This window comes from Cottoperca gobio, chromosome 4, assembly GCF_900634415.1.
Source record: "Cottoperca gobio chromosome 4, fCotGob3.1, whole genome shotgun sequence".
Classification (NCBI taxonomy): Eukaryota; Metazoa; Chordata; class Actinopteri; order Perciformes; family Bovichtidae; genus Cottoperca; species Cottoperca gobio.
In genome coordinates this window covers 17,087,883-17,110,800 of record NC_041358.1, presented here as the reverse complement: position 1 = coordinate 17,110,800, position 22,918 = coordinate 17,087,883, and the positions used below count along the sequence as shown (strand labels likewise).

Here is a 22,918-nt window from a genome sequence, read left to right as displayed (position 1 = left end):
CACCGACGCAGACTTATGACGTATTATTGCTTTGCACGCTGGGAAATGTGGTTTGTGGAACAGTGAATTTTTGCTCTCCCTTCTGTCGGTAACAGACCTTCTTGATGTGTTTTTCATTAAATCAGCAACACAATTATTAAACATTTTAGCTCCATAAAAATTCTAAATCTTCTAACTGGGGTCATGTTTTATAATGTGGGTGTGGGTGTGGCTGAATAATTGAACCGATTGTCTACAAGGTAATTCAACTGCTGGAATAAGTACAGTGCAGTAGTCAGTCACTTAAAAACTAGTTCGGTCTGTCTAGTTGAGATCATGTGGATATATGTTTTTAAAAACCTCCAGTTTTTTATTTTCTCGTAAATTGTAGGCAGGCTGTTCCCCTTTTCATGCTACATTCAAATGCTCATCGAAAAACAATCATTCGACCAAAACTGTGCAGGAGTCATATGGTATAAGGACATTAAATTAGCTATTTGAATAAGTTTAGTGTCGTTGGGTAAATATGTCAGAGAGATAAAGTGCAGTCCTCAACAATAAACCACTTTAAACTCATGGTATGAAAATACAACACATGGTCAAAACAACATGCTCCTAAAACAAAAGTGTTTTTTCCTGACAGCCTTGAATGTACCGTCCGCGCATGCGTATTGCGCAGGAAAGGTGCTGGACTTGGAGAGCTGAAGAGCCACAGTGCGGCAGGAAAACCGCACCGCGGCACCGAGGAATAGAATAGAGGAGGGAATGCCAAACAAATAGGTAATTCATACAATAATACATGGACATGAAAGGGACAAGCCGTCTGCTTTCAAAGAACCCAAAGAATGGAAATATTTCTGTTTCCATTCCAGCTGAAGAGCGGTTTTTCCCCTGAAATCCAAGGAAACCTTTCCAGCTTGGTCTGACGAAGCCCATTTCCACTGGTTGACAGCAGTATGGATGAAAAGCGCCAAGACTAGCGACTCATTGTGTCAACGAGGCTCAATAAGACAACAAAAAAACAGCCAAACTATCAATTTATGACTGAAAGGACCCGTGAATACTCTGCTGAAAGACGCTGCATCTCATCATTTTACAGCCGTTCATTGTTTTCCAAGAAATTCCAGTAGTGGGATGCTTTCGGGTTGTGTTGCTTCATAGGGTTCAAGAATACAGTTCAGGGAGAAATATGGGTGAAGTTCAGGACGTCAGGGATGTTAAGAAGACCTTCGTTGCTCCAGCAATAAAGTCTTTTGAGCACTATGACTTCCCCCGAGCAAAAATCTGTTGCAGCCTCACCTGGCTGGTGGCCAAAGCATACGGGACAGGTATGTGCATTACTGTACCTGCATATAGTCTGTTATCTGCATGCTGTGCATGAATAGTTTTGTTTTTGAAATGATTTGTCAGTATTTTAATTAATTCATATAAACCCTGTTGCACTACTTGTGAAATATGCCCGTAGTAGCATACATTTTAAAAGGCTTTGACACCAAAACAAATACAAAACCTTTTTCTGCTTTACACTGCAGAGACATCATAGACTGCAGATATTCACCATAGAGTTATCATTGATTACCTCAGGCAGATTTCTCTACTACAAAATATCACAGTGATTCTACATCAGAGTGTTTGGCCCACAAAATAACATTGGATTGTGTTGCTGATTGCGGACCATCTTAAATGAATTGCCTATTTGAAAAGACAATCAATATTATCCCAAGAGGATAAGGTGAGCTGGATCTCAGGGATCAATACATATGTTGTCCTACTTAATGGAAAGGGAGTATTCAGTGTGGAAACATGGAGGTAAGAAGGTGTCCTAAATGATGTCACCTTCAGGGAGCAGCATCCAAATTTAGAAAGATATTTATTTATTTTACACAAATGATTTGCTTATGAACAGTATGAACAGTAATTTGTGGTCCGTAACCGTCGTAAAACAAAAATCAACAGTACTTTCAAAAATGTTAGTTAATGCTTTTCCTTATGGACCTTATTCATATTTATTTTTGCATCACTTTCTTGATTCTTATATATGACATGATATTTTGTATTTACCTGAGTGTCATATCAATGGGCCAAATCTATTTTGAAAAAGTAGTCAGAAGTCAGTTTCCTTTTTAGTATGTATATAGATATATTAAAATGAACTAACATGGTGATGATAAATTGATTTTTAAACTAAACTGAGACCTACTTTCATTTTAGAGCGAGAGAAGCAATGTTAATGCAGGGGGTTACATTATGCATATAGCCTTGTTCTTTGCCTCTGAACCACCACCCAACAGTGCTGTGAAAACAAAATGGCAATTCAGTCTGATTATCTGGCTAGTATGGATAATACATAGACAGAGAGGAGGGTTGTTACATGGTGGCTCAGAGGCTCACCTCATACATCGTCATCCTAGGGCCAATGTAGTGCTGTGGTTGTTTACCTGAGACTGATTTATTCTTTTCTTTTCTTCACATTTATTTGTTTTTGTTAGACTATAATACAAAGGGCAGAGAAACCGCTCAAAATGTGTTAAACTCTAAATGATTTTAAAAAATGGTGCTTTTATCAAGAATTAAAATGGGACACACACGTTTGTATCCAACATGTAAAATGTATTTGATTGTACCGCAGATAGATAGATGGATGGATGATGGATGGATGGATATGCTCTTTCACAAATTACCAAAGCTGTTTTGTGTAACATAGCTTATAACTATTATCACCCTCTGTTGTCCATCAGTTGGAATTACATCAACATGGTTTTACAGTAACATTATCTCATCTCTTTCTCCAATATCTCTGTTACGGTTAAACGCCCTCATATTAGTGTGACTTTAAGCTATGATGGTATGTTACTGACACACGCATATAAGTCACATTTTCATAATAAAAGCAGCAGGGATTCAACATAAGTGTCTACTATAGAAGTAATCACTACCAACATACTTGAGAATGAAGATTCTTAGCCTTCAGAGTAGAAATGTGCTATGTTATGACGTCTGTCACATGGTCACGGCATTGTTTTTCACCCTTAAAGCAGCTAAAAATGAACATACGATGAGTGGGCACTGGGAGTGTTATGAAATCGCAGTGTGCAGTTCTTTTTCAGGATAGTCCCTTAGAACTCAAGTGAAAGTACCACACATGACATTTATACTAGGTGATGATTGGCATTGTGCTTTGACTATGCGTAGCCCTAGAGCTAAAGGCCTAATTAAAGCTGTACTGCATGGCCCCTGGCTATTCACACATTCAAGTTACTTCTGTCAGTTACCACTGATTCTTAGTTCGTATTACAGTCTTGTTATAAAGATGCCGTGTTCACATTAAGCACAGTGAAATATTTAATTCTGGAATATCTCAATACATGATCTCATAGCATCTAAAGCAGCTCAAAGATTATTTGTTATGCTCAAACTTTGGCCGAATTTTGCAAAAATGATGATTCCTAATTTTTGCTTTTATTCCCCATGTGACATGTATATCCTTGAGACATGTGACCCACACTACTGTATACAACTTATTTCAATCTTGTCACTACAGTAACTAAAAACTAGTTTGTCATTTATCTGAATCCAAGTTATAATTGTGGCTTAAGAGTCAAACTTGATTGATGTTTGGAGAGACGCATCAAATCATTCAAAACATACATAACGGTAACAAAATATGCTCCACTGAAAAATGAGCAGCAGCTTGGACATAAACGAGGCCTTGCTCTATTCACTTGCACTGAAGTGGAAATGATTTTAATCTAAATACGAGTCCTGAGGCTTTGTGAGGGGCCTCAGAAAAAACAGCTAAATAACTTTTAAATCAGGGAGTTGTTGAACCAAGTTAAATCAACAACAGGGAGACTTTGTTTTTCAGTTTGAAAGTATTGGTAACAGCCGAAACAGCCATGACTCCTGTAACGCAGTCAGTTTGTCTTCATAAATGCAAAGTACAAGACTTAAATAAACCCAAGACAATCTATCTATTAGATTATTCCTCTGTGTTCTGTTCCGTCTCCTATATTCTATTATTCATTTTGATCCTCATTAGTATGGTTATTATGATACTATCTGCTTAATGTTCATATGGGTTTAAACTCATCAGCCCCTAAAATCCCAATTCAGATCTGTTGGTCTGAACAGTGCAGACACAATGATATTCTGCTACTGCAGCCCCTGAGCACATTATTCCATGCACGGTGTTGTAATAGCCCAGCAAACACGAGATTCCTTGCAGATCCTCTGTGTATTTTCTATCAGGACTGAATGAAATGGGCTGATTCCAAAAATACAGCTCTCCAGAGAGACAGTGAGGGAGGGAGTGCAAGGAAGAGAGAGAGAGGGAGAGAGAGGGGGCTCAACTCCAGATCCCTGCCTACGCTGCTCTGAATACTTCACATGCATCTGCCTCATTACACCAATGCAGAAGGGCATCGAGAATATGCAATCTAGTTGATGCAAGATGTAGCCTGTGCAGCAGATCATCTGCTGTTACAAAATACCGTCAAGCGTCAAATTTATACAAGTGTTTAACGTGCGATACGTCTCTGATTCATAAGCAGAGCTCAGATGAGATTCAGTGGGACTAGAAGATGTCCTGTTAGAATGCCAGGTGTCATGTTGGGGCCAAAGTGAGCCAGTGTAATTCTCTCCACATTCCCTAAACAAGTACTTAACAGATGCCCTTGTTCAATGCGTTAAACGATTGCACATTGAGTTTTTTTTTGTGTGCATTGATGTGAACACTGCTCTTGTAGTTATTCAATTAAAGTCATTAGAGTAATGTGATTTTTTTTTTTTAGCTCAGAGCCACATCGGACAAACATTCCCGACATTGTGGTCTTCTTTAATAGTCAGCTACATTACAGTGGCAACATGAACCAAGGTCAGAAAATAGTGGAAGGCACAGTTTGGGCTTCCGAAAAGCCTGCGTGTTGAAACATAACATGAAATAAAATGCAAGTTGTTAATAAAGAAAACTGAACAATATGCTGACAATAACATGATTCCAGCTCCAGGCATGTTGCTCTGTAGCTCAGCCTGACCTCTGACCTCCCTGTGGAGGATGAAGGGGGAGGGCTAGAGAAAATATTTATTTCTTTGTTGGGATCAATAACATAAATAAAGTAGTTAGTGGAAAAAGGGATATAACCCCAGATATCTGCTACTGCTTTTGTCTGCATTTATGTTCCATAATGACACAGAGTCTATCTATATATGACCTTGTTGATAATGGTCTGCCTAAGCAGGTGATTCATTGGTTGTTTAGTGTGTGTGTGAGAGAGAGTGTGTATGTTGGAGGATGGGCAGCGGGGTCGTAAAGCTCTCACAACATGCCACATTTCCCCTTGCATACACGCAGGCAGTTATTAAAATGTAAATCTATTCTCCTGCTGCTGACGCCGTGATGAGCTCTGACTGCATCTGAAGTGTGTGCAGATGTGTTTAAATGTTTTCACATAGCACCAGCACTTCATTTGAAACCAATTAATCATGATTGTTTAATCTGTTGTGGAGAAAGAAGGACATTGCATTGGCTCACACTGATATGTTCTGTACAAGAGACGTACTTTCTCTTTTCAAGCAATGGTTTATCAAAATACTTCCCAGCCCAGCAATCGCTAGCAAAGAAAGGTACGACACAAAAGCAATGAAAAAAATATGTTCTTTCATTATTTGTGGACTATCCCATTGCAGTGGACTTGCCTGAGGCACACACACACACACACACACACACACACATATGCAGGCTCTCCCTTTGATGAGGCAGGCAGTGAGAGGGGTGTTCCCAGGGAGCTGGAAGCTGCAGAGATACAAACTAGATGAATTGATCGGGTTCCACTCCTCCTGCAGTTGCTATAGCAACGCTGAGGTCAATCCACACATACCCACGTCAAGATACCGTCAACGCGTGAAAAATGAAGCAGACTCGCCAAATACGGCAGAGAATCTTCCAAATCTTCCAAAAGGCCAAATTGTGATGCAGATTTGGAATAAAGCTCCTGTCACTACACATCATTAACTTTTATTATTCCATAGTTTTGCTATATAATTTGCTTGGTTGCCATCCTGTTAATATCTAAAGTGCAAAGGATTAATATGCCTCAGATGAAAAACATTAGAATGTTGTTCTTATTGAGCTTCTCAAGAAGTTAGTGGAATTTCTTACCCAGAATCCCACTTTCTCCTCTCCGTCATACAGACAGCATCCCGGCAGACTTAAAGGACCCCTTCTACACAGACCAGTATGAGCAGGAGCACCTGAAGCCTCCTGTGGCCAGCCTCCTGCTGTCTGCAGACCTCTACTGCAGGGCCGGCAGCATCGTCCTGAAGAGTGACGCAGCCAAGCCTCTGCTGGGCCACGATGCTGTCATTCAGGCGCTGGCTCAGCGTGGACTCTACGTCACGGACCAGGACAGACTGGTCACTGAGAGGGACCTTCGAAAGAGGCCTCTGCAAATGGTAAGAGGGATTTGTAAATCTTTTTTTTTTTTGTTCAGGGTTGCTGGCGAGATCGTGGTTGGGATATACATTAATAATTGTGTTGGCTTGTATGCAAAAACTCTCAACTTTCTGCCTTGTGAGCATCAAGTTACTATGATGTCATAATGTTTATCACATCTAGGAACTCATCCAACCCTCTATTTTGAGAATTCCCAGCAGTAGAATTTGACACCAGTCACCATACAGTCATTCGTGACTTTCCTCTCCCTCAGTCCCTGAGGCATATTTAAATAGATATATTGATTGATTGATTGATTGATTGATTGATAGAGGGATGGATGGATAGAGGGATCGATAGATCACAACCAAGTCCGCTGAAATGAGTTTTTCTGTACAGTATGTAGATCCTAATAATGCATGTCAGTGGTATATGAGGAGGGGGCTACAGAGAAGAGTTCAGTCCTGATGGCTAAGGGAAATAAGTTGTTTGTGAAGCGTTAAGTCTTAGTGGATAGTGACCTGTAGCGCCTCCCTGAGGGAAGGAACTGGAAGATGTGATGAGCAGGATGTGAGGGGTTGGAGAGGATCTTCTTTGCTTGCTTTGCAGTTCTGTGAGCATGTAGAGATTTAACTGAGGGGAGTGGTTTTCCTGTGTTTTTGGATGCCTTGTTTACAATTCGCTGTAGTGTTTTTCCGTGTTTGACTGTCAGTGATGAATGCAGTTCTTCTTCTGGCATTGTTTGTAAAAACGTTTACCCAACGACAGGGTTTGCTGAAATGAGGTGCCCCATCCATTTTGCATTTGCCAGACAGCGTCAGTGAAAAATATCAATCAAACCAACACCGCAACAGTGGAAAGGTACAACAAGACAGAAGGGGTTTTATTTATTCACTTCTCCACCTACTGATTTTTTTAAGCCTGTCTGGAGATTGAAACCAACAATTTAAGAGTACAAGCTGTCCTCAAGGCATCCACTGCCCCATGTGTATCTGTCATATCTCACTGTCTGTATAACTCATCTCTATCTCTTTGTGTTTCTTCAGAGATGACTTTGCAGGCATTATATTGAGTGAGAATGAGGAATCCTCATTATTTGGGGCCACATCTCAATAGGAGGCCTTATTGCTTCAGTGAATTGCAATTGAGAAACGATTAGCACACAGTTTGCCTGCAGTCTGTTTGTAGTGTCTTGCTGGTTTTAATTTCACTTCTATGCTAATTCAAAAGTTATTTAAGCTTTGTTTGGGTTTACATTTCAAGCTCTTTGTTTAGTGAAGACAACAAGTATTTTAGTACAAGCTTATCTCACATTTTGAATGTGTGTGTCCATGCTTTCTAGCTTCTGTGCAACAGCACCCAAAGCTTGTGCCATGAACCTGAAGGATTCTTGTGTAGTACTGTCTGGTCTGCAGGATTACTGATTATTTTGTTAGTGTGTGTGTGTATGTGTGTGTGTGTGTGTGTGTGTGCGTGTGTGTGTGTGTTGTGTGTGTGTGTGCGAGCTTCACCAAGCAGGTTGTTGTGAATGTTTTAATGAGCCGCTGGATGAGTGTGAAAATACCTTATGCCTCTTCACTTTCCTTCTTTAGTCCATCCTCCATTGTTCCATATTTCATCCTTATATCCTGCATCCCCTCTTCCCCTTTAGCCACCGCCCTCACATCATTCTCTCTTTGTCTCCCGTTTTACTTGTCAACCAAACACCTTCCTTCTTCCATCACCTGCCGCGCATAATGATGACAGCTCAGGTGGGGGATCATCTATTATTTAGAAACTGCTTCAACATCTAACTAAGGGTTGACAAGACCAGCAGCTGTCCTGACTGAGCTTTGTGGGGGAGGTGGAAAGACTGCAAGAAGAACATTTTCTTCTGGAAGACTTAAGAGAATTTGGTTTGATAGGCTGTCCTAAAAGGAAAACATCACTGGTTATACTACCGAAGCAGACTGTGAAAGAGCAAGAGACTGAGCATCTACCTGCAGTTCTAACTAAGCTGTTCTGGATAAGAGAGCCAGCAATATCATTAAATGCTGCTTCATGGTATTTTAAGCTAAGCAGTTTTTGTAATCTCAGCAGTTTGCATAAGGTATACGAATTTTCTGAATAAGCAACTTCAGGGGATGTTCAAGGGAGCTTTAGTTGGTCCGTCAGCAGCAGAGTGAGATGCTGCTGATATCTTGTCTGACACATGTCATAACTGAGAACATTTACTGACATTTTCACCAGGTTGCCAAACTGACTTGGCATTTTAATCTTGTTTTGTTGTGTACCCGCTCTCTGTTTTGTCACTATTCTGCCCCCTCATCCTTCTGTCTTCAGCCATGTGACGGATTCCCACATGTGAAGATGATCGCAGTAATCTCCCCCTCACTCGCCTACATACATTCTGTATCGCTGATGCCGTCCTCCACCTGTAGTGCTCACAAAGAATGAGGCAGAGATGTGGAGGTTGGCTGAGGATCTGGAAATATTGTTCCAGCATTACATAGTACAGCCCACGCGAAACACAGCTGCAAGCATTATGATAGCTACAATTCATTACCAAAAGGCTGTAATTGCTGAGTTTGGTAGTTCTCGATAGATTGTTTCAGTGTTATCAGCTTCGTTCTTGGTGATTGTGTGGGAACTCTCGGAGACTCGCCAAAACACACGAAGGAACGATCAAATAATTAAATTAATCGCATGTCCGTTTCTACAGATTGTTTCTGTGCAGTTGTGGTCAAGGAGAAAACGGAATATCAAAGTTGAACTCATGTATACAAGTGTGTTGTTAAGTGCGCCCTGACTTCATTTGTTCTGGGTTGTGAATGAACACTCTTTTGCACCACTGCTCAACATTAGTACAATCTGCTGGATACAGAGCAGCCCTACTGGAGCACTGATGGTTAATTGGCTTGCTCAAGGGCACCTCAGCAGTGATAATGAGACGGGGACAAGCACTTTTTCCCTTCACTGGGTTTGAATTACCATTGCAAAAATGCAGGACTGTTGTTTTTGATATAAATAGATGGTAGGTGTTCATGACATTTTTTCCATCCCCTTAAACTCAATTTACCTGGGGGCCGCTGGAGGTAGAGTCTGGGTGAGGCTGGGCCGCATCAAGTATTCCAAAAAAAAGTACAACTGATCCAATCTTCTCAATCTTTAGTAATAACAGTTCAGAACATGAACGGTTCTTCAGAACATAGGCTTCTCTTACCTACTCCTTGCTGCCAGAGACCTGGCAGCGCTTCCTCTTACACAGCTGAGTCACACTTGGCTTGAGGGAGGAAGCAATTGAGACCCTCAGTATGGCTTGAACCTGTACTTTGACTTATTAAAGTTCATGGTGGAGAAGAGCTTTTCACACAGATATGTGCTCCCAAAAAGGCACATGGTCCGTTTGAACATCCTGGAAAGCACAGGGAAGGTTGGGGGTAATTCTCTCAAAAATTGTCCAAGCTTGTCTGCTTTTCCACTCACCTCCCTAAACTTGGCTTTGAGTTCAGAATTGCACTGCAGGTCAATGAGCTCCATTTGAAGCACAGGAGGGGCATCTTGCACATCGAAGGAGAAGGGGATCAGCAAAGATTTGAAAATTGGATCTGTCTTGAAGTCTGCAAACCTGTGATCAAATTCCTCCTGTAGCTTTACAATGGCATCAGCATACTTCTCACCACTGAATGGTGTGCCCACATCCATGAGTGCCTTGCATGCTGGGAAATGGCAGAGGTTTGTCTGAGAGAGCTGGGCTTTCCATAACACAAGTTTTGTGGAGAATGCTCTGACGTTGTCATAGGCAGCACTGACCAGCTGCCCCTGGCCTTGTAATGTCTTGTGCAGTACATTCAGCTCCTGTGTGATGTCAACAAGAAAAGCTAAGTCCATGAGCCATTTGGGATCGCTCAGCACAGAGACAGCCATCCCATCCTTCTCCATGAAGGCTTTCACTTCTGCTCTCAACTCAAAAAACCTCTTCAAGACGTTTCCCCTGCTGAGCCAACGTACCTCTGTGAAGTAGAGCACATCCTCATATGCTGACTCTATTTCCTCCAAAAAGGCGCGGAACTGGCGGTGCTTTAAGCCCCTGGATCTGATGTGTTTGATGCATTTCACAACGACAGACATCACATTGTCAAACTTCAGGCATTTGCTGCAAAGGGCCTGCTGATGGATAATGCAGTGCAGAGCAATGGCCTCCTCCACACCCTCATCTCCCAGTTTTCTTTGAACAAGTGCCACCAGTCCATTTCTCCTCCCTGTCATTGATGGCGCTCCGTCGATTGTTATTCCAGCAAACCTCTTCCATGGTAAACCGGCATCCACAATGGCATCACACAGCTGGCGGGATATTTCCTGAGCGGTGGTCTGGCCATGCATTGGAATCACTGAGCAACTCCTCCATCACGTCAAAATTGTCGTCAACACCGCGGACATGCATTGCGAGCTGCGCAGTGTCAGTGATGTCTGTGCTCTCATCAAGAGCGACTGAGTAGGCACGGAAATGTTTATCTTTCTCACGCAGTTGATCGTATATGTTACCCGACAGGTCAGAAATGCGCTCTGCCACTGTGTTGGCTGAAAGGCTGATGTTGCTTAACTGAGCCTTCTTTTCCGGACAAACTATACTTGCAGCCTGTAACATGCACTTTTTGATGAACTCGCCATCTTTGAATGGCTTTCCCGCCTTAGCAATCATCTCACTCTCCACGTAGCTAGCTTCGACTGCCGCATCGCTCTCTTTGCTTGCTTTCTTGAAAAAATCTTGTTGCCTCAGTAGACATGTTTTAAGATTGGCGACCCGGTCCTCTCTCTCATCTCCCTGGTATTTTGCATACTGATGTCTGATGTTGTATTCCTTGTGCACCGCAACTTTCTCTGTGCATATAAGACACGTTGGGATGCCCCTGTGCTCGACAAAAAAATATTCCGTCTCCCACTTTTCCTGAAATTGTCTGTGCTCGTTGCCAACCTTTCTCGTCACGGCAGGTTTTGAGAAAGACATGACGGGGGCTGGGTGACTCAGCTCAGGCTGTCACGAGCCTGAGCTATGGTAGCCTATAAGTGATAAAAAAAATTATAAAACGCCCAGGTCAACGACTTGTGCAACGACTCTGCAAAAAGGTGCGTCTGAGAAAAACATGCAGGCCGCACTAACACTAAACTTTGATGTCAAGTAGGGGGCCACAAAATATCGTCCAGCGGGCCTCAATTGGCCTGCGGGCCGCGAGTTTGAGACCCATGCAATAAGGGTAAGTCCAGCCATTTTTTGGGGTAAAATCAGAGCAGGATTCCACACGGTGTTGTATTGCAGAGGTGGGCCACTTCACTTTGAATAAAGACCACATCTGCTAACATCATGTAAAAAAAAATGTATTTTGTATTCTGAAGTAAAATGTGAATATTTAGCAAGAAACAACAGTCCCGAGTCCACACAAAAAATTACAATATTGTAATATATGGCTATTGTTTAGATCATCATCTACAATATAAACTAATCAAATGTGCCATGATCTGAAGCTGCCTTACCACCGCTGCCTAACAGTTTCCTCGGGAAAAGCTTCTCCATCATCCACAGGGAAGTAACATGGGGGATGTACTCTTTACTTGCTTGACCTCGTCGCGGTGAAGATCGATGTTCTTCCAAGCTGGCGAACCTTGAATGTCACAACTTTAATATTTAATAAAGCTGCAGTAAATAGGTCATGTTGCTGACGAGAGTTTATAATGTAGTGTATAAATCAGACTCTATCATGGCTGTATGCTGTGAACTACTGAGAGTAAGAATCATAGCGCCTTATATGGTTTCTGAGTTGCTTTAGAGCCTGTGTGGGTGTTGTGTCAGTGACTGTATGTCTATGCTAAGCTATAAAACAGACAGGTTTATAGTCACACTTATGTTAGAGAATGCTTTCAAATCCTATTGCGTACAATAACTTGTTTATTATGTGTTTCTTGTTGAAACCGTGCTGCTTTAGAGTTTTAGAGTTTTCTTTGTTTTTTTAAGATGAATTGTAAGACTTAATAGAAAATGAATTACATCATTGATATTTAACCTTCTATATTGATTAACAAAAAGTGTCATTTCAGTTTTACTGTGTGACAGAGATGATTCATCAATTCCTATCTGTATTGCACGTATGAATAGAGGTGAATACACTTCCTCCTGTTAGCCTCCCTCTCTTCTGCTTCCTCCATCACAACCCCTATTGAGCAGGCGCTCCGTTTCCATGGTTACACTCCAGTAGGCAGGGTGTGTGTAGGTGGGTGGGTGCAAGAGTGGGGGTGCTTATGCTTGCATATGTCATATGCGCAGTCTGTGCTTGTATCTGCAGCTATGTACTGTGAGAACACTCCTGCGCTCTGAGGCAGAGAATACTGAAGCGCTGGATTCGTACAAACAGGCAGATGGTATTTCTAAGACACTGCATCACACACAAAGATACACATACACACTTAAAGGGAAGTACAGAAAGCTGCCTGGCAGAAAACAAAAAAAATACTTCTTGACATCAAACTAGCTTCCTCTGTCCTTATTCTCTTTTCCCCCTGCACTTGATCTCACGAACAAAGACGAGCTGAAGCAGCAGGGTGGAAGGGAAGCCCATCCAAGTGCTTTCTGTCCTCGGTTTCAGCGAAGTCACAGCCAGTATGTTATGCTCAATGCCAGCGGCGACTCCCAGGCAGCACAGTATGGATGGGTAGGCAGTGAGCACATTATGTGATGTCCTGAGCATCTACTTTGTGCTGGCTAGAGTTAGACTGTGTTTTATTAGGATGATATGATTTGTATGTTTAATTTAATATATAGGTTGTTGTTTTTTAATTGCAAAGAAAAAACAGTAATGTTGAGTGTAAATGGACTGCATTTATGTAGCACTTTTCCAATATTTGCGATCACTCAAAGGGCTTTATAACACATGTCAGCATTCACACGGAGTCGGTACAATACGAGGTGCACATCAGCTCGTCAGTAGGGATAACCATTCACACACACACTCGCATACCGCACACCGGGAGCAATTTGGCGAGCAATTTGGGGTTCAGTATCTTGCCCAAGGACACTTCGACATACTGATTGCAGGGGCTGGGGATCGAACCACTGACCCTCCAACCACTGGACGACCACTATACCTCCTGAGCCTCAGCCGCCCATTCAGCGATCGACCCAGAACACAGCCGCACATTTGTGTGGAGGCTTTTGAACAGTGCAGAGAGTAAAATGTGCTTATGTTCCATATCAGCTGATACAACACAGGAACACAGATACACTGGTTTTGCACTGAAATATACTTTGGTTATTCATTTGATCGTCAATATGCAGAGAAGTTTTCAAAGTGCAGTACGTGTCTACTGTAATGAAAGGATTCTGTGCTCCTGTAAGCTTTGTTTTCAGAAGAAACAGCTCCTGTCAGGGTTACCCAAGGCAAATTGATCCCAGGTAAAAGGATCATTTTTATCCGCTAAGAATAATTCAAAGACATCTACTGTATGGATCAGCGTCTTTGGTCTCCTTTGGAGCAAGGCCAAGGAGGGGAGATGCAGGTGAGTGCCTGCTGGCTCAGCCTAAAGAAGTAACCCGCCCATAGACAGATACTTTTCACTTACTGCATGTTGAGAAAAAAAACCCCTGCACTAACTGCTATCCTTACTACGCAGTTAACATACCTACACTTAGGTCATTGTTGGAAATAGGTACGGTTATGTACATAGATAATACACACACAGATTTCCTCACTGGTCTCAAAAAGATTATTCTTATATATGTATATACTTATATGTCTATTTTGATTAAGTGTTAGAAGAAGTCTGTTCAGCAAAAGCATAAAGTAACATTTCTCTGGTGAATGTGCAGATTTTGAACCATGTTGGTTTTAAATGCTATATATTTTTGATCTGGTGTAATGGCAAAGTAAGCTTATTATACTAATAGAGAAAATATGTGTAATTTTCTCTTTAGAATGTAGAGTAGGGGATTTAGTGACAAATCGTTCTCTCTCTACAAATCTTAAAGTATTCACCTGGTTAACCTTATTACTGACATTAAAAATGTAAGGATTAGTGAGGCTATAATAGCACCTAATCCAAAATGAATGTATGCTGCTACAGATTTGGCCCTGTGCAGAGCTTTATACAGAATCTCATTTTATGAGATTAAATTAAACAAGTGTTATTATTCACTGCATTAGCCTGGATTGTTGCATAAAACACACCAAAACTAACGTTAAAGAATACAATTCTCTCTTTCTCTCCACACGAGTAGACGTTTAGCACAATGTGCATCGAGGAGACGGAGAACTATGATCCAGAACTGGTAAAATCAGCGGATAATCTGCAGCACCGTGCTCTGTTTTGTTGAACACCCAGTTTTAGGGTGCATTCAAATGCGATCTCATATAGTGCGAAATGGATACGATGAGGGAAAAGTTGGAAGGCAAGTTTTTTGTGCAAACACAGTAAATGAGAATACATAACGTTTAGGAATAATTAGGAATTATGTATTATACCAGATTTAATTGAAAGCAAACTTCCTTCTGTGGCACTTTGAAATCCTCTCTGCATTCTCACATGGATTTAGTCTGAACACCCATCATGTTTATGTAAACAAAAAAAGGTGGTATTTCCCTTTAAATTAAATCAAACACTATTGTATTGCTATCCACATATGAAACCGTTTCAACCAGAGGGCCTTTTCAAACATGATGGAAGGATTTGGAGTACAGGCGTATCTCCAGGCTGGGTCAACACTGGCTGGTAGCCGGGATCGTGTCCCCAGATAGTGTTCTAAGGTTAGCTTTGAGGTTTCCATATACTGTAATTGCTAGGTTGGGTTTTTGGAGCATATGGAGGGGGAAGGTATACTGCTTAAAAGCTCCATTCCCACAAGTGATGCCAGACCTCACAGTTGGTATGTTGTGCATTTAAAAGTGTGCAATTGTGTGCGAAAGCATTTTTATTTTCTGCTCACGATTGGACAAGCTGTTAAAAGAGTTACGCCATTGTCTCTGTTCAAAAAGGAAAGACTGAAGAGAGAAAAGACAGAGGAGAGGAAGCTTTGATTGCATTTATAATATTCATTCATCTTTATGAACCATCCTAGTAAAACAAAATAATAATATTGACTTTTCTCAAATGAAGGTGCAATAGAACAGTGCTCTGTGTTGGCTCACATACCTTCCTGTGATTATCTACATTGTTCTGTTTATGCTGCCATGTATAAAACCCCAAAATGAAACAAACTATGAAAAGATCAGCTCTTTAACTTTGTTCTATGCTATCATCTCTTTACACTAAAGCACTAAAGCAAATAATCTATATTCATAGGAAAAAGCGGTACTGATCTTTCCTATAACTTTACAGTGCTTGTGACCTTCAACAGAGACCAGAGAGCGCTGCAGCTGAGAGCTTTTCCATGTCCAGCTGAGTTGGCATGAAGTTACATGAGGCATATTCAATTTTTAGATGTATGCCCTCTGGGCCTGGACAGTAGAGCTGTGATACACCCCTGAGCTGATGTTGAGTGTAGCTTTGTTCGGTTTCTTTAAAGACTAATCAAAGAAGTCCTGTACTCCAAGAAACTCAGGCACAGACAATGTAATGATTTCACAGAAAATCATTTTCAGAGATTCTCTACGGTAATGGTGAAGTAATGTGCATCCTCTGCTATACCTGGTTCAGGCCACAACAAGCAGCTCAAAGCACTCACAATAGAGAGTTTAGTTTCACACAACGATGAGGTGAAATACACCCCACACTGTCTTGTGTAGGTCGCTGCGGTGTGTTTTTGCATTTCTTTTGTGCAATGTTAAATCAGGCTCTTACACGGTGGATTTTCATCGCTCCCCTTTCACCAAGAAGCCATATTAAAGATGAACAGTGTTTGCTTATCTCCCCGGGTGGAAATACAGAGAGGCAGCAATGTATCAGCACAATAAAACCAGGATATTGACCGTGAAGGATCATTTTCTTACCTCATGAGAAATCAAAACTAGATTGATGGTCGTAAATCAGCTTAGATGAGAAAGCAAAACAACTCTTGTGTGTACCGAGTGCTCCATGGCCGTATGCAATTCATTCATACAAAGTGTGTTTAAAATAATTAAACATCAGTGTTGTTTTTTATAGTCAGCATATGGTATAGGCAGTATGTTGGGGGAAGCAGAGACTAAAGATTAGAGAAGAAGTTCTATAATAAGTGAATCATCATTTTTTCATTTTACCTCAAGTGAAGAAGTTCAAGTACCTTGTTCGCGAGTGAGGGCACGATGGAGCGAGAGATTGGCCGGAGAATCGGAGCAGCGGGGGCGGTATTACATTCGCTTTACCGCACAGTTGTAACGAAAAGAGCGCTGAGCCAGAAGGCAAAGCTCTCGATCCTACCCTCATCTATGGTCATGAAGGCTGGGTCATGACCGAAAGAATGAGATCACAGGTACAAGCGGCCGAAATGGGTTTTCTCAGGCGGGTGGCTGGCGTCTCCCTTAGAGATAGGGTGAGAAGCTCAGCCATCCGTGAGAGACTCGGAGTAAAGCCGCTGCTCCTTTGCGTTGAAAGGAGCCAGTTGAGGTGGTTTGGGCATCTAGTAAGGATGCCACCTGGGCGCCTCCCTAGGGAGGTGTTCCAGGCACGTCCAGCTGGGAGGAGACCCCGGGGAAGACCCAGGACTCGGTGGAGAGATTATATCTCCTCACTGGCCTGGGAACGCCTCGGGATCCCCCAGTTGGAGCTGGCGGATGTGGCCCGGAGAAGGGATGTTTGGGGTTCCTTATTGGATCTGCTGCCCCCGCAACCCGACCCCGGATAAGTGGCAGATGATGGATGGATAATTTTTAATCCTGGGAAGAAAATCAAATGGAGTGGAAGACAGAGGCCGCCCTGGGCAGCTCCAAGATGTGTGTGTATGTGCAACTGTATGAATATGAAGTAAAGCATACATGCTCAGCAAATCTAAAGGTTAGAAAACATGACATCACAAGACACCACAGAAGAAACAACCCTACTGTAAACGAGTGGCAGTATAAAGGCTATCCCTTTCTTTTTCCTCCCTCTCTTCTACTCATTTTCTTTTCTTTTTTCAAATTACATTTCATTTTACTGACGCTTTTGTCCAAAGCGACTTATAATAAGTGCACACAACCATGAGGATACAAACTCAGAACTGCAAGAATCTTGCAAGTACATTAGCTTCAAATAGGCCAAACCAAATTTTCCAAATTTTATTATTGGCCGTCAAAACAGATGGGTTATCAGTCTGCGATGGAAGATGCGATAGACCTGACCTGATATCAATGGGGAGCTCGTTCCACCATTTTGGAGCCAGGATAGCAAACAGGCGGATTTTTCACAATCTTACCACCACGACCACTCTGCATTCAACCTGGAGCCTTTCTTCTTCCTTGTGGCTTTCATCTGACATTTACACATGATCAGCTGATCTTCCACTGACCATTTCTGTGAGCATTACACAGTTCAGCAACTCTTACTCAGAACTACATTCAAATAAAATGTGACAGTTGTATCTAGTTTGAGGCCACAAGGAAGCTCTTATATACTTTTACAACAGATTAGTTATAGATCAGGTTGGAAGACAAAATATCGGCAACAATATCGGTGTACGTAGACATAAGGTAAGGTATAAGTAGAATTCGTTAAGAGCTCACTGGGGTGCGTTGTTGAACGCTGATGTTTTGAAAATGTTCAAAATTACCGGACGTACCCGACGTGTGCTTCATAAGATATGCAGACGTTACGTTACGTTAGACATACGTGAATACGGAATACGTACGTGAATACTTACCGACATAAATATAGTACGTAAATACATACGTGACTATGTTAGAGGAACGTTAGATATAGGCTACATCGGCTGACGGTGAATCCTACAGCCAATTTATTGATACCAAGTGGATAACCTATTCCTACCCTATGTTAAGATTATGCCTGACGACGGAGTAACTTATTAAACGTGTTTCTACAGTACAGCTAGCGTTCAGCATGTTAGCCGTTCTCCAGCATCAGCGTGACGTGAACCAGATGGCACTTTTCCAGCTCCGTTGGCCAGACGCTCTGATACGTTTTATATAAGTAAGTGATAAGCTATCAATGTTTGACATACGTATAATAATTTGTTATGTATGCGTCAGCTTCAACACCGCTGTGGAAAAGTTGGACTCTGAACAATTTTGAGCTAATTTTCATATACGTAACACATACGTAACTGTGTGACAGGGCCGTATGTCTGGCGTGTTTGGCGTATCATCTGCGTCCTTCAAACGATCACAACTTACCCTTAATTTATATCAACCTATTGCTGATATTTCGTATGCGCCGGCATACGTTTCTGTCATAAGGATATGTGTGACAGGGCCTTTACATCTCTGTTTTTAAAGTGCCGAAAAAAGCTGCTTTGTCATATTATAAATGTGGTGGTGTCGTGCAATATGATTAGAGACTGTGGGTCTGTGGGTCTCTAGTAAACAAGATTAGTTCTCTTTGTTGTCATTTCATCTCATCAGACCACAGCAGATCCGAATCAATATCCTCAAATTGTTCACCAGAAGGAAGGAGGCAGGAGGTGAAAGAGGCCTTTGAGGAATGACGCTCGTCCCTTGGCAATTTCAAAATTGCTCTCGTCTGGAGTTGATAACTTGTTGTGGAAATACATGGCAGATTTGTAACTACACTACAAACTGATAACAGGATGTGTGTGTGTGTGTGTGTGTGTGTGTGTGTGTGTGTGTGTGTGTGTGTGCATTTGTTGTTCGTCTCTGGAATAATGGTTTACAATGTTTGGACAGCCTAAATGGAGGCCAATAGGAAACATCCTGGCAGTGTATTATTAAGTGGGATTGGTTTGCTGCTGGGTTGCCAGATGAGATAGGGGAAATTAAGCTAATGCATTGTCACATAGCAAAATCATTTCAAAGCAAAAGATGTACTTATAGTTGCTAACTTGACTGTCATTATTTACTATATTGTGCTATATTTTGGGGGAAAGAAAATCATTCGTTTTTTTTCGTCTGCCATCACACAAATAACATACAGTAATAAAAAAGCATAAATAGAATAATATGCAGAAAGGCACACGTTTTTAACATGAGTAGTCCAAGAGGGATTCAAACGCTGCCTTATTATTAGCACTGACAGAGTGAGTGAACAACACAGCTCTCCAACATCACTTTCACCATAAAACCCTCCAGTGATGTGTTTATTACATTGTTCCTTTTCTGTGACTCCGGTGCACTCACTGCATCATTGTAGATCTCCAAGCAGCCGCTTTAACTTTATGGCTGATTAATCGTGTTAGCTACCTCGCACAAGTACACATTTTTGCTGTATTGATTCCTTGATAGTGTGCGTGTAGTTACACAAGACAGTATCGACTTTCGAGGGAGCTAAAGGTAGGAGCCAAAAACTTAAATTACACCATATCACCATGGTGCAGTAAAGATGTTATCGTTTACTTTAAGATTTTCTACATTTAGCTTATATTACACTCAAATTGCAAATGAGAGTGACCGATTACATGTCAGTACGGTGTCTTGCTTAAACTATGCTCAGTATGTAAACTCACTATGTTGGAGTGTTAGAGTTGATGGGACTTTTTTTCCAAGAGGTTATTTGATAAGCTCTCTATTGGTCTGTTTGGACCTAGAGAAATAATGTTCTTATGCTAATTGTATATGAATATTTTTGTTGCTGCTTTGAACTTGCCTTTCATAACATAGCCTATGTTGCATTATGCAGCGCAGATGGTTAGCACGAGCTAATTAGACATGAGTCTTCAAAAATAAACTTCAAACATATTTATGTCTGCAAGCAAAAGAAAGGGGCTAAGTCAAGAAGAAGTTCATCAGTTATATTTGACACTGGTACAATAGGGACCAGTTCAGTCACTGAACAAGTCTGACTATCATCGTATGTGGTCATGAATTGGGAAGTTTGGGGAAAGATCTTGGTCACAAAAGATCTGTCATAGTTAAAGGAAGCAATGGCTGACTGTTGGCAGGAAACTTTCTTTGCTTTGGCAATGATTGTACACAGGCTGCTCTTCTTGAGAATTGTTGTTAATAACGTATGAACTCTTAATTCAGAGCAAAAGCTTTCCCTTAAAAACTTGCTCACCTCAGCGTTGAATCCGTGATCCTTGAATAAATATACAAACAATATTTGGATTTGCGTGCCCTAATATTTTTCAATGTAACAGACACAAATGAAAATGATTGCCACAATGTAATTGTCTGTAAACACTTTACCTTTGTCCCTTTCTATTGTGTAGCAGAAACTGATGTCTTCTCTGCGGTGTGTATTTCGTAATGATTAAATATGTAGTCGCTCCTTGTAAACAGAGTGATGCTGGGGAGCTGAACTGTTTCAGTTAGACTTTTTAAATTCTACTCGTAGCTTAGGGCAAACACACCGACACGTCTGACTTATGTATGAGACCTGACGCTCACGATGCCTTTTAATAGTTTTAGATTGTTGATACCGTTGAAGGTTTTCCCCGATGAGTGACACCTGTGGAATGATACACACTAGCTACTGTGAGTTGAAGTTGGTTTGCTTTACGTATTATCTTTAGGAATAACTGTAATGTAACTGGAAAATTTGGTTCAATAAACTTCTGTCTTTCCCAGCATATCTCTGTAACTTTATTTCCTTCCCACCATATTCTTCTTGTGTCTATCCCAAATGGGTGAATCTTCTTCCCCTCCCCTCTCTACTCACTGTTTTTACTTTGTCTATCGAACACCTGCAACTGTGTGAACTCTCCACACACACACCCCTTCTCTACTCCCTGTCTTTGTGGGCCAAATGTGTCAATCTTCCCCCCCCCTCCTTCTCCTTCTCTGTCTGTAAAATACACAAACACACTTTTATCGGGGTTCTCCCTCACGCAGACTGCTTGCACTCTGTATGATTGATGATCTGTCTTTGCAAAGAATAAATACTCCAAAGACAAGTTTATTTCTCAAGAATCTTCATTTCAGTATTATAGACTTCACTGGTCGTTTGTTTAAGGACTTGATTAAAACAAAACCTTTTTGCATTTACACAGTTGATAGATTTGAAAAACATGGGCGGTCCGTCCATGGTTAGAAGCAGTCCTTGCTTTTTGTCGGAAACCCGATCAATGACATGACTGGTAACGATCGCAGGAAATATAGTTACGACAAGAAACAAGGCAACATTGTGAATAAGGATTGAGGAATAATTATTCATCATAAAAACAGATATCAATCATTTGAAACAGAAGTGATAGAGGTAAGGCATAAGTCCTCATACACTTACTGCTGTAATAGTTTTGCATACTACGTACTGAAAATGAGTGTGTAAACATAAAACTGGTAACCACACCTTTCCTTGTTTTGTTCCTTGTATCACTCTGAATATCAGATTGAAACTTGATATTTCTAAACAGTTCCTTTTGGGAGCAGAGCCAAAGTGCAGGAGTAATGCAGCAAACAATAAATAACAAAACATTGGAGTCTGATATTTGTGGTAGATGACTGATAGCACAGAACTGAATCAACCACAGTCTTACCAAGTACAAAGTAGGACACAGAAGTCCGTTAAGATCTTCACAGTTACATATTGTTGTGTATGATGAACTTGATTATATGTCCAAAAATTGATTGATTTTCGTAATCTTTCATTAAACTCTCCAGTCAGTGATAAAGATGAGTAAAGCGGCCTATAATGGATGCCAAGTCTATTAATTGGGCTCAGTTGTCAGTAAGATGTCTTTTTCAGGATACTCAAAGGGGAGCAGTCGCTGTGAGCAAACTGGGTCTTGTAACCAGGGACGAAGGCACTTGTTTCCAGGGCAACAGCCACAAGGGAATGTTGCACTGACGACAGTTTCAGATGTGCAATGAAGGATTTGGAGTCCTGGTCCAATCCTATAAATCACTGCCCTTTTGAATGCCTTACTCCCCACTCAGGAATATTTGTTGCAGTGTTTTGTAGTCTGACTGCTCAATCTGTCACTGAGATTAAAAAACAGTCATGATCTGAGATTCAATACCTCTCAGAGCAAAGATCTCTGTCTCAAACTGGGCTTGTTGTTCATCTATCATTCTCTTATTCTCTTATCATATACCAGTTTGCACTTTGCCAAGGTGTTGACCTCTGCAGTTGCGTTCACTTCAAATATACTACATATTCGAACCACAGTCAAGCGTCTGCTGGTATCACCAACTTCCTCAAAGCTGCTTGTTTTCACCCTCTAAATCTTTCCCTGTACTGTTTCCTCTTCCAGAGCGCTCACATGGCGATGATCGATACTCTGATGATGGCGTACACAGTGGAGACGGTGAGCATTGAGAAGGTGATGGCCTGCATTCGTCAGTATTCATCCTCCGACCCTGAGGTGGAAACACCTTATGACACAGAGGACGCAGTGAACACCTGGATCAACAAGGTGGGTAATGGTGTATCTTTTTAAAATGACATATTTGCTGTTTCCACAAGGACAGATTATAAGATACTGGCCATTGGGGTTGTACCATACCATAAAGTTGAAGT

At 41.4% G+C, this 22,918-nt stretch overlaps 1 protein-coding gene across 4 annotated transcripts in view; it reads left to right on the top strand.

Annotated features, from left to right (window-relative positions):
- The first annotated feature begins 685 nt into the window (after nucleotides 1-685).
- Nucleotides 686-22,918, top strand: part of camsap2a (calmodulin regulated spectrin-associated protein family, member 2a) — a 46,874-nt gene continuing 24,641 nt past the window's right edge. For 3 of the 4 annotated variants that reach the window (XM_029429077.1, XM_029429076.1, XM_029429075.1), the window contains exons 1-3: nucleotides 686-1,307; nucleotides 6,170-6,429; nucleotides 22,653-22,814. In XM_029429077.1, the coding sequence (XP_029284937.1) occupies nucleotides 1,169-1,307; nucleotides 6,170-6,429; nucleotides 22,653-22,814 (561 nt within the window). In that variant the 5' untranslated portion in view covers nucleotides 686-1,168. The remainder of the gene's footprint in view (nucleotides 1,308-6,169; nucleotides 6,430-22,652; nucleotides 22,815-22,918) is intronic. The other variant, XM_029429074.1, reaches the window with a different exon arrangement.